Source organism: Mytilus californianus, unplaced genomic scaffold (genome assembly GCF_021869535.1).
Source record: "Mytilus californianus isolate M0D057914Y unplaced genomic scaffold, xbMytCali1.0.p SCAF_8, whole genome shotgun sequence".
Taxonomy (NCBI): Eukaryota; Metazoa; Mollusca; class Bivalvia; order Mytilida; family Mytilidae; genus Mytilus; species Mytilus californianus.
Window position 1 is genome coordinate 77,093,092 of NW_026262734.1, and position 13,459 is coordinate 77,106,550.

General features: G+C 30.4%; 1 protein-coding gene across 3 annotated transcripts in view; it reads left to right on the forward strand.

Annotated features, from left to right (window-relative positions):
* LOC127712618 (uncharacterized) overlaps positions 1–12,608 on the forward strand; it is a 113,350-nt gene extending 100,742 nt beyond the window's left edge. For all 3 annotated transcript variants that reach the window (XM_052219163.1, XM_052219164.1, XM_052219162.1), the window contains 7 exons: positions 435–497; positions 704–772; positions 1,270–1,362; positions 1,943–1,993; positions 5,699–5,776; positions 7,907–7,981; positions 11,920–12,608. In XM_052219163.1, coding sequence (XP_052075123.1) covers positions 435–497; positions 704–772; positions 1,270–1,362; positions 1,943–1,993; positions 5,699–5,776; positions 7,907–7,981; positions 11,920–12,023 — 533 coding nt within the window. In that variant the 3' untranslated portion in view covers positions 12,024–12,608. The remainder of the gene's footprint in view (positions 1–434; positions 498–703; positions 773–1,269; positions 1,363–1,942; positions 1,994–5,698; positions 5,777–7,906; positions 7,982–11,919) is intronic.
* The last annotated feature ends 851 nt before the right edge of the window (positions 12,609–13,459 follow it).

The window sequence follows — 13,459 nt, forward strand, 5'->3', positions numbered from 1 at the left end:
TCGTAGGGATTATTTTTAACTTCATCACTTAGAACTCTTGGTTAAATAGCTTCCTTGTGAGCATCACTCCTCTATCCAGGAAATCATTTTGGGAAAAACAAATGCTGGAATTTGTATAAATTGGGAGATGAATAAGTGACATGTAGGATTTAATATTTCACTTTTTTTTCTGCTGTAGATATGTGTTCCTAGAATATTTGTAATCGAGAAAACCATATTAAAAGCCAAATGTTTATAATACATGTACAAATAATATATTCGTACATGAAATACATTGTACATGCAATGCGCAATTGTTAACAACACACAGTTTAACCAATATGCAAAACAGGTAATACAGTTACTACTTATGTAGCTTTAATCAATTTTTCTGTTTTGCTTTAAATTACATAAATTATGGGAAAGAGATGAAGAGTATTAAATGTGTGTTTCAGAAGCGAATAAAGAATTACAAACAAAAAATAGGGAACTAGCTGAGGCAGTGAACCGACTAAAAGGTGCGTTTTCTTATTTTTATATGCTTGCAGGTGAAAATTTTGTAAATGGACAAATACATGTACTCGTTTATTGATTCAGAAATTTGGAAATGATGATCTATTTATTTTCACTGAACTTTCTTTTGCTTACTACTTTGAGTGATGTAGAAAATTGCGTCATGTATTTTTTAATAACGTAAGTTGAATTTATTCAACATTTGTTACAGGAAAGAATGAAGTCCTTCGAAAGAATATTAAAGAACAACCGGTAGACAGATTTAACCAGCTGGCGAAAAGTATGTTTGTTTTCATTAAAAACAATGCATTCTGAAAATTTGCAGTTTTGACTTGAATAAAAAAATGTTCAATTACGATATTTGTTATTGCAGTTTGAAAGTTATCATTGAACTGTAAATCTACAAACGTAAACGGCGCGATAATCATTCTAATTAAGAAAACTATTACAAAAAAGTTGTGCATTGCTTTTTGCGCCAAAATAATATATATATATTACAGAATGAAAAAATAAACCAGGAACATACAATGATCAAATAAAGAATTGCCATCTTCATTTACATGCAGTAAATGTAATGTTTTATCTAGCTACACTGTACACTGGTTTGTCAGGTTTTGTTGAAGAAGTTTAGTCATGGTTAGTAATTACCGGTATCGTGTGTACAAATTAAAGATGTATTTGTGTTCAATTTTATCATGATTGTTATTATATAAATACAAAAATGAATCAATGCACATCTAATGTCTAATTAATTTATTTTTGACTTATTATTCTTAGTATCAGACAAAGAAGAAGACACGAAACTTGAGGATAAAAAAATATTTTTAATGGTGATATCAATTGTTCCATTGCCAAAAGATCTTAAAGATGGTACTTTTTATCTTATTGTTGTTTATTTGCTACATATCTCACATAATACATTTTTTTAAAACAATAAATTGTGGCTTATCTGTCCTTAAATATATATAGAAAGATTTATCTTCCATGATGTTAATTTATTGTATTTCCTTAGTTATAACTACAAAATCAACTAAGAACGCGATGCTTAATTTTTGTTACGGGTTTGTCAAATATTAGTTCATTTGAATGAAGGACATAAGTGTTGAAGATTTATGAGACAGCAAAACAACGTAGTAATTGAAATTTCTAGAGGGTTTCGACAATGGACAAGTGTATACAAAGTATAAAGCTCAATATCGCAATTGAACGGTACAACCATAACAAGTACAAAATGTAAGTCTCTACCGTAAGACAGACCTTTATCACTACATACAAATGGAAATGAAATAAGAACAACATATACAGTTACACCGAGATTTGTCGAAAAGCAATCTTATTAAACATAAAAAAATCTTTATTTTCCGTTCATAATCCTGTTCATATATTGCATCGAAATATCTAAAACAGATGAATTTATATTATTTTCATTTAATTTGCTTTATATCTTTAGCAAATAAAGGCAAAGTAACAGAACTTTCAAGATTTTTGGAAAAGAACTATGGTATTAGAGATTTAAGTTTCATGAGTTTTGAGACAGAAATAACACAATTTGCTTTTAAAATACAAATTTTGACTTCTATTGTCGTTTTTATGTAAGATGTTTTTGTCTTGGTTTAAGCATGATATCGATCGATTAACACAAACACATCAGTGCACTCTGTTACCAGTCCTAATTATTGGCCTGTTGCAGACGGTTGTACGCGGTCGTTGTCATAAAGAAATGATACAATAGCCTATCAATTTGCTAAAGATTAATCCATGATTGTTTGCGATGATTCTTACATCTATTTTAAGTTACAAACAAATTCAGTCAGCGAAAACCGGTATATTTTAGTTATGCGTTTGAAGAGGATATTTATAAAAAATGGAATTTAATAGGGTTTTTCATGGATGAGACAGAAACTCAACGAGAGCCACAACATTTAAGATATTTCGGGGTAAACAATCAGGGGCCGTGTCAATAAAAGTATCCTACGATATTTAAGGATGGCCTTAGGACATGTCTGAGACATGCCTTATGAAGTTAAACAAAGCTATCTTAGGACAGTCCTAACTACAGTTGTCATAGGACCATCCTAACAAATTTATTTAATTGATAAACATATGTATAGATTTCAAGGAAATATATCTTGGTGTATTTCAGTAAATATGTAAAGGTTGTATCATTATGAAAAAAAAATTAACGATTTTTTTGTAGCATAATACTAATAGATACGTTATTATAGACTTTTGAAAATTATAAATGCATTTCATACAACACAAAACTATATAGTCCCAGCACTTTGTTAGAAGCGATAATCGTGCTTTAATTTTATCTATACAAACTAGAGTTTTTTCATGAGGTCCACTAGATTTCATTACATTTATTGACTCAGCCTTAGCTAAAAAAAAGGCCTGGTTTTCGAAAGTATCTTATGACTAAGTCGACATGTCTAATGATGGTCTTATGACATGTCATAATCGTAAGATATGTTTTCGAAAGTGTCCCAAGTTACGATATGTCATAACTTTTGTCGTAAACTTAAGACGCCTGGCGACATGACTTATGATGGTCTTAATATTATTACTAAAATTTTTTACTTTAATTTTAAGATTAATTTTCATGTATAAATTCATGTTTATTACAATACGAATGATAGTTGTGTTGCTCAGTGTTCAAAAAAGGGCAGCACGAATTATTCTAATTGAGCGAAATAATATGATGTCGTCAAACATACTTTTTGGAGAGCTACGATTGATACCCATTTCATATGATTTTGTATAAAGAAAAGCAATTTGTGTTCCTAAAACACTTCACCAAATGAATCCGGAATCTCAATGTCTTTATATATGTGTAAGTTCTAGAACACTCAGACAAAGTTCTTGCAATTAACTCAAATTGAAGACTAGAAACGCTCTTTGTTGATATCTAGAAGTATTTTATGGATCAAATATGTCTACGAATTCAAAATAATGTAACATAATCGAATCTTTAACATATGTTAAAGAATATTCTGTTTAATTAGTTTAATTCTAATAACAATATAATAGTTTAATATTGTACAAATGTTGTATTAGTATTTTTATTATTGACACTATGCCATATTTGTTTTTTATTTGATATAGGACATCGTTACTTTTAAGACTATCCTAAGACCATCATAAGACACCTATTTATATATCATAACTTTAGGACAATATTTAGGACAAATCGTATTTTAGGAGACTTTCGATAACTTGACTTAAAACTAAGACCATCCTAAGACACGTCCTAGTCCTAGCACAGCTTCGTTGACACGGCCTCAGCTTCATAAATAGACCAATGTTCGTTTAGGGATAAACAATCAGCTTCATAAATTGACCAATGTTCGTATACCAGTTTTTCTTGGATTTTGATATTTTAGACTAAGCTTTGGATAACTGATTGGTTTTTATATATTCTTTTTAAATAAGGCATAATACCTTAAATCTAAAGTATATTTTGTGTGAAATAGATGTTTTCAAACACAATTCGTCTTTCTAATTTAAAATGTTAAAATGGCAAGTTTACTTTTAAACTAATAAAAAATTTAATTCGATAACATCAAATAATTTGATTCACTTTTACCACATATTTTTACGTTTCTACGACACTGTATCTACTTTATGTACAAAATATAACAATAAAAAAAGCGACAAGAAAAACAGTGAAATTATTCAAATTTTGTTTATGTTTTGTTGGTCTTTTATAAAAAAAATGGCTTTAATTATCCAAAGAATAATGATAAATTACTGTGTTACTCTTCCATTTTTATGACTATCTAAAGAGTAAGACTAAACAGATGCATAAAAATTAGCAGAGAAATTGATGACTGCGAAAATGAGTTAGTAATGATCCTTAAAAAATGCCAAAATCGATATGATTTTTAAAGTTCCATTATGAACCCTTTAATACTAAACGGTATATTTTCAAACTGTAGCAAAACAAAAAAATATAAAGGTTACCTTCCTACACGTTATAATAATAAACTGAAAACGAGAAAAGTATAATATATCCGATAACGTTCTTCTTTTTAGAACGTTATTAAAAGTCAAACAATATTCCAGTTTGTAATTGTAACATCTAAAAACAATATGCAACAATTATGCCAATGTGTAAGTGGTGCAGATCTATTCACTTTACCTTTCAAAAAAAAAAAAGGAAATAATAAGTGCATTGAATGCTTGTAAATGAATTGCAGTTCAAACCCAACTGCTACAATTTATGTTAATGATAGGTGTAAACATATGTTGTAAAGTTCAATCCGACAGACACAAATTATCTAGGTCCTTATATATTGATTTGATTGTTGGTAGCTTAAAGTTCAGTGACAACGAACTTGGTTTGTAAATAAATGAAAATGATTTTATGTCATCAATCGCTTCAAACAGGTATTCTTGTTTATTATTTTACCTATAGAAATTGTTCATGATATGCAAGCAACAATAGGTAATGAAGTGTAAAAAGTGTACAGAAAAAGTATATTTATATTTTTAGAATAATGTGTATCTAATATAACCGATTCTGATTACCGATTACACAATCTTATTTAAATACTTATACTTATAGTGTTATGTAGATTTGTCTATCAAAATTGTGAAGATTGGTAGCAAGATATATGAAAAACATCTACCAGCTAACGCAATTACGGAACTTTTTATGATGCGTCATAATATAATATTGAACATTTCTATGTTTGTCGTTCTTTCGATCAACCGATTATTCTCCTTGGATAGTATGTCATTGGCATCAATGTTATTTCTCTTACCGAGAATAAAAGAAAATATGAAAAGATTGCGCCAAGGATGTGCTTTTAAAATGAGCAAAACAGTTTTCTTGCTTCCAAACCTTTTGTGGCTAGGGTGAAATTAATTAGAATCATACACAAGATGAAACGTCGTACGGATGAATTGCATTCCTCTCTCAAAATAAGCATATTTCATTCATAATTTTGACCAACTGTTTTTATTTCAAATCAATGAGGTGAAAGACACATGACCTACCTTTACCTTAGAATAATAGCATTATGTCAAACAAAAGATCAGAAATATACAAATTTAAGAGTCATAAAGAATATTTGAAGTTAACAAAAGCAACTAAAGGGAACTTTGATTGCTGAAAGGTAATCATGCCGCCCTATTTATGACGATTAAATATGTATGTTGAAATAACTTGGTATTTTAAAAATGATATTAATGTATTTGACAGGATCGAACTACACAAATAATTTTATGATAACAGTCAATGACAAATATAACAGAGGATTTTTTGAAACGACATTTGAAGGTAATATACTTTAATCAATTCAGATTTAAGACCAAGTATAAAGAGGATTTACATTAACTTCAAATAGATGGGTACAGGACAACACAGAACTCTGATTTTTGAACTTGAACAAACATATTTTTTTTTTAGTCTATTTTTAAAGATAAAAAATATACCAATTAACCATTATTATTCTGTTGCTACTGTATAGACAAATTTCTTCCAGTCAACTAAAATCGGTTAACTCTCAGACTGTTTGAAGTGTGTTTAGCAGCTGTAATTTATCTTTGCAAGACAGTCAAAACGGAATTGACTATCAAGTCATAAAACAGTTTTAATGTATGGATATGTCCAAGGACGTTAAGATGAATTGCTGTTTCAGATATTCTATGTACATGTATAAGTTTCTCCTCTAATACATACATCAAGCAAAATGCAATTTTGAAGTGTTAGCAAGTGGACATTGACATTGTTCTGGATTAAATTAACGGTTATTGTGTATGTTGAACAAGTGCATAAATGGAAAATTATATCAAACAGTTATTGCGCTTTTAAAACTCATCTTGCTAAGTCGAAGACTTTTTTTATTGTAAGAGTTATCTCCCCAAAAACTGTTTTCCTGTTTGTCTCTAGCTTGTTTTTGTATTTTCTGTCTGATACTTTTAAAGATATATATATATATATATATATAACTAGTGCCAAATGTTTGCTTAGTTGTGATAAAGATATAATACATTTTGTCTAAAACGATCCAATAACATCTTATTGGAGTTTTTGCCCCTAAAATGCTTTATTTTAAAGTAAATTCTCATAGATCTATGATCGTAGTTATCAAAGGTACCAGGCGTTTGACACGCAAGACGCGCGTTTCGACTACACAAGACTCGTCAGTGACGCTCAGATCAAAATAGTTTGAAAGCCAAAACAAGTACAAAGTTGAAGAGCATTGAGGACCCAAAATTCCAAAAAGTTGTGCCAAATACGGCTACGGTAATCTATGCCTGAGATAAGAAAATCCTTAGTATTTTGAATAATTCATACATTTGCAAACAGTAAATTTATAAAAATGACCATATGATTCATATTCATGTCAACACCGAAGTGCTGACTACTGGTCTGGCGATACCCTCGGGAACGAAACGTCCACCAGCAATGGCATCGACCCAGTGGTGTAAACAGTTATCAAAGTTATGAGGCCTTTTTCAAAATGTTGGGTGACATATGACCTTAAAAATATCAGCTTGAAGTGACCATGAAGAAGTCAAATTTGCACATACCTTTTGGAAATTATCTAGAAACCATATATTTTTTAAAACGGCATACATGAACCTATCATTTCAGACAGGAAGTGACATTTTATAAACCTGAAGTAGAAAATTATCTTGTATAACAGGCATAAGTATACACAAACTTTATATATTTGTAATCTTTGTAAATTTGGCTGTTATTTGAGACCAAAAGGAACGTTTAATTTCCAAACAGGGAGTAGCCAATTATCTCTCTTGTAACAGGCATAAGTATACACCAACAATTTATTTTTGTAATCAGTGTAAACACAGCTATTCTTTCAGACCGGACGTGACATTTTATTAACCGGAAGTTGACAATTATTTCCCTTGCTATTGGGATATAGAGACAACTCCGCCTTCACGGTGTCCAGTGCTCTAAACCATTCTGCCACTTACACTGCACTAATATACATATATATATATATATGAATATCAATTTACAATAAAGTATCTGTACTAAGGTAATAAAACGAGTAAATTAGTACTAATTACAATTTACAAAATGACTTTTTTTAATGAACAGACTGTGTACAATATTATTAATGTTCATATTTCTCAGAACCATACTTGTCATTTAAACTTTCAGCTCAACCAAAGTCTACGATCTATCTCTATAAACTGGAAAAGGGGCGTGGTTAAATCCATAGATAAAAGGGATATAGTTTATAAAGAGTTAAATAATTAAATAACTGATGCATCGTACAATCGAGTCACTGATTTTTAAAACGCATGTTTGCTATCAAAAATACTTATCTATAATTGTCATTATACATTTCAAAGTTTAAATGGTGTTGTTGCCCACAGTGTATTTATAGCTAATATACATAAATACATGGTATATTCAATGTCGGTTTTTTTTTAGACCAGAAAGATTCATTAGATAAGGGGACTGTCGAATGCTTAAATAACAAAGTAGGAGAACCAGAATGGAAATTGGGTATGTTTGCATTAAAAAAACTTCTTACAGTTTTGATTTTTTTTAATTTTTCAACTCTTAGAGTAATTAATTAGTAACAATAATCCAAGAATATTAAAGATACAACAAATGCAATGTTTAATATTGCTATTTAACATTTTGAACCTGTAAGGCCTATAGAAATAGCCTCCAAACTATAAAAGTACAAAACTTCAAGTCCTATGTATTGTAGCTGGTTTTATTATTTTCTAATTATACAAGGGAACTGTTTTCTTTAATTGTTTTCTTAGGTTTCAGTTTTGATAACTGTACTTTTAAGACTGTTTATTTTTAACACCACTAAAATTGTCAAATATGATAATAATATTTTTTTTTTGTATAATTTGCAGAAAATTTTCATGTTCATATTTGGTGAAATTTACAGCTTAATTTGATTTTGTGCTTAAACATTTTATTACAACAGAATGTATTTCTTCAAAAGACTTTCAACCGGAAAATATAATTGTAAAGAATATTTGACGTTTGTTTGTTTTCAAGGCAACTACATGCTTGTATGAAAAAAATTACGAATATGAATATATATTAATGTGTGTTAAGACGACGAGTAAATGCATTTATGTCTTATCAGATGTGACTAGTCTTGAAAAAATCATAAAATGAATTACAACCTTATAAAAAACGGAAGAAAAAAGGCATTACTCGACCAACGAAAGTTATATATTTATACAGCAAAATTTTGTAAGATCGTCTACGGCGTGAGACACAGTTTAGACAGTGTTTCCACGATGTCAAATATGCACAGGTTCAAATTTGTATGATGGGAGAACAATTATGTGAGATCTAACATTGTTTGGTTCAATTACAGATAAGTGCAGGATTATAAGGAATAGTCAACAACTGCTCTTTTGGTTTTCTTATTCCGTGCACCAGTACTTGTCATGTTACTAATAACTGAAAAATTAGCTATGATTGTGTATTAAGTCGTTTTCTTCGTAAATTGCATTTTAACTTTTGGACTATTTCCATAAATAATGGAATATCATAACAGATCAAACCCATGGGCTCAAAAGGGAAGACACCGGACTCGCGTTTCGACTATATTAAACATTTAAATGATACACCCTCGATTGTTGCCGGATTTTTTTTTTTTGCTCTATTAGTCCTTTTTGCACTATGTTCTTTTATCGGGAAATACACAATTTTTTGGATTTTTTCATTATTTTGTAATCATATTCATGTAACGTCACATGTACCTGTTTGGCAGTTTCAAATATCGATCTATTGAAATGATCTTATATAGATGCCATGAGTAGAATGATGTTTTCAGTCCTCTTTTCTGGATTTTCAAAATGCTTGAATACGTAAAAAGCTGAAACAGTTTGAGAATGGTGTTCTTGCTATTATTTTTAATTTGAGAATGCTTTTATATACATGCTAAGGTAACGATCATATTTAAGTGTCATTAACTGTACCGAACATTAAATAAAAGCTTTTTAAGATATTCTGGGTTGATCTCTTTCAGGACGCACACACATAAAAGTATGAAAGACAAAGCTGTAGTCTGCTATTGAGCTTCTTTGAAAAATCTCTTACATTATTCTATTGATTCAATTTGTTTTTTTTTCAGTAACTTTAACGATCTATTTGCCTTTTTAAATTGCGACTTGAAATGTTTGCAAATATTTTGTTAGTGATCAACTATTCAATTCAGTTTATTCATAGGGTAATTTGTATCTCGTGAATTCCTTTGTATGGTTAGAAAACACAAATGTAAGAATTCAACCCAAATACAGAATTCTTTAACAAGAACTTGTTGAAACCCTAATATCTGCTTTTGCGCGAAAATCCATTTTTTTTATTTTATTTCTTTTTTTAATATGAATGATTTAATTTGCTATCTTTAAACATAAATAACCAAAAACTAGCAAAATCTTGCTATCCTCGCGACATTTGATTAAACTTTTCAAACATACGTACGCTTTTACCAGAGTATTAATGTGTGTTAAGATTGAAAATGATCACATATACAAATACTAGTATGTTGATAAGGGGCACCAATAAACCATGCATCAGTCTACATAAGACTCATCGGTGACGCTCAGAACAAAACAGTTATCTTTTGTAAGTTTTAAGGGTCAGCTGGAGCCGGTCTCTGGTGCGATATTTTATTGCTACGTTGAAGACTTATTGGTGTACTGCGTCTGGTATCTGCTTAATGGTCATTAAAATGTACTTATAATTGTATCTTTTGTAAGTTCTCAGAAATATGGGAGTCATTCTCGCTCTTCAGATTGTTTCACCACTTTCTGAATAGTTCAAAAATATTCTTTTATATATGGTTAACTAATTTTTGTTGCGTAATGAGCAACATTCACAATCCCACATTCAATTGAACACACTACACTCAACATGCTCAAGATAGTGCATTTAAAACACTATCCAATCAAGAATGAACCAGTGTGCCCTGGTAAATTTAAAAAGAACATTAGTTCAACTTAATTGTTCAATAGCAGATATTTGATGTTCATCTTTCTATTATATTTATACAACCGATCGATGCAGAAAATATTAAATTATAAAATATCTTTTTATCAAATTAGTTAACAGAATATAATATATTACTTATAAATCTACATACCGTGCTCATCACGCAACAAAAAAATAGCTTTAAACTTAGATATTTACACATCAAGACGTGTATATACAACATAAAAACGCCGGAAATAACAAATTTCCTTTGGAGCATCATGCATCTGCTACCAAAAGCATATATAATACTCTTGTAAATTTCATTTTGTAACAAACATGTATAACGCATGCATCACGACCATATCAGTTTCGACTTATCTGTACATGTACGACAGAATATCAACACATTCCGATATTTAAATTTGAACGTATATTAAGGTGTAATACCACCAAATCATATTACGTCACATCCGGTTGCATACGGAAATAGGTCGAAAAAAATATTCCCTTAATTTTGACAGTTCTAGGTAATTAATCCTATATTTCATTGCAGTACAACATTTCTGGGTCATAACGTATATCTTTTGTATTTCAAAGCACAATTATTTTCTTATTTGGGGTTTCTGTAGAATATTTTGGAAACAGGTAAAAAAAGAGGTGAACATTTGATTGGTTAACTTCCAGTGATGGTTCTTTTCTTATATGCAATGAAATGAAATGTGATTTTTTTTTCTATAGTAGGTTCTACTGGACAGGATAAAACTTTACTCATGCGCAGTATTTCTTTATTTGAAACAAAAATAAATTCTGCACAATTTTTTGAAAAGTGCAAATTTAACAAAGACAAAATTTAGTCTTAGATAACATAATTTTTTCTTATTAGTAGTTAGTTGCTTTGAACTAGCTGTCAGTAGCTTCGAGTACCCTCAGATTAGTACTTAGTGTCTTTTTGTTGTTGGGATATACAAGTACCCAGCTACGTCCACTCTGTGTTTTTGTTAGATGTATGTTATTTGTATCCATCTGATGAGTTAAGCCTTTTTCAATTGATTTTTATAGTTTGTTCTTATGTTTTACTGTTACACCATTGTCCCAGGATAAGGGGAGGGTTGGGATCCCGCTTACATGTTTAACCCCGTCACATTCTGTATGTATGTGCCTGTCCCAAGTAAGGAGCCTGTAATTCAGTGGTTGTCGTTTGTTGATGTGTTACATATTTGTTTTTCGTTCATTTCTTGTACATAAATTAGGCCGTTAGTTTTCTCGTTTGAATTGTTTTACATTTGTCATTTCGGGGCCTTTTTAGCTGACTTTTTTGTTGAAGGCCGTACGGTGACCTATAGTTGTTAATTTCTGTGTCATTTGGTCTCTTGTGGCGAGTTGTCTCATTTGCAATCATACCTCACCTTCTTATTTATCTAATAGGGGAAAATCAATGGTGGTATTACACCTTAAGAGCAATTAATTGATGGACTTTGATCTTTCTGTAGATTTGTTCAGAGAAATTAACGGATATGAATATGAGGAAATGGAAAACAGCTGGTATTTTGGAGAAGAGGAACAAAACAAGGTTTTATCTCGAAAGAATATGTGAAAAAACGATAAATAAAACAAATTAGGTAGTGCTAGTAGGTGTACAAGTTTATTTTTCGCGTCATATCTGAATATGTTGAACCCATGGAGTATATGACAGTGATACCTTTTATTTGATATATTGTTTTAGATCGTTTAGCAACATTTATATACATATTATAAAAAAGGCCATTAAGACACGAAAATGTTGGAACACTGCCACATTTACATTGTTACAAAAGTATCATTATTAGTACTAGTATTAGTGTATTCGCATTTACAAGAAATGTTATTTATTGCAATGACATATTATACAGGCAACTATCCACCAACATTGTGTTCCTAAACTATTTCTTTTATTGTTAATTGCAATGACATTGTCTGTCATATTTAATTTCATAATAAGGGAGAAGGTTTGCGAAGACAGCTTCAGGTCTTTGAAAACGTAAATATTAAGTTACTTAACAGCATTTGTCAGATCTTCACATGTTGTTGATTGCATATATGAATTAATTACAGTGTAGTTGATATTATTAAATTGTATGATCTCATCATATATTGTTGTTTAAATGTATATAACTTAAAAAGAATAAAGTTTTTACTAGTTTGCAATTTCATGTTTTACATTATGGCTCTCTTCATATGTACCCCGTAACTTATAGATTTATCAGAGAGACATATGAAAATATCCAGCCAAGTATACATTGTAACTTCTAGCGAAAAATTCAAAACAATATTTATTTCCCCATCCCATTACATATATACAGTGTTGTTCTTTGTTATTCGTGGACTAATAAAGGCAACAGTAGTGTACCGCTGTTCGAAATTCATAAATCGATTGTGAAAAAACAAATCCGGGTTACAAACTAAAACTGAAGGTAACACATCAAATATAAGAGGAGAACAACGATACAACAGAAACACTAAAATGAATACACACAGAAACGAACTATAAGATAACAATAGCCATTTTCCTGACTTGGTACAGGACATTTTAAGAAAAAATGGTGGGTTGAACCTGGTTGTGTGGCTAGCCAACCTCCCGCTTTAGTGGCAATGTTAAATATAACACTAAAATGACAACATAACATGACAGGACTACAATACTAAAAAATTTGAAGAGCATACAGGACAGAGAAACACACAAATAAACAATATAATAGAATATTACGACAAGCTTATAGTTATTAAAGGTACCAAGCTTATAATTTAATACGCCAGACGCGTGTTTCGTCTACACAAGACTCATCAGTGACGCTCAGATCAAAATAGCAAAGAAACCCAAACAAAGATGAAGAGCATTGATGACCCAAAATTCAAAAAAATGTGCCAAATACGGCTAAGGTAATCTATAACTGGGATAAGAAAATCATTAGTATTTCGAAAAAATGACCATTTAATTGATATTCATGTCAACACCGTGCTGACTAATGGGCTGGTGATACCCTCGGGGACGAA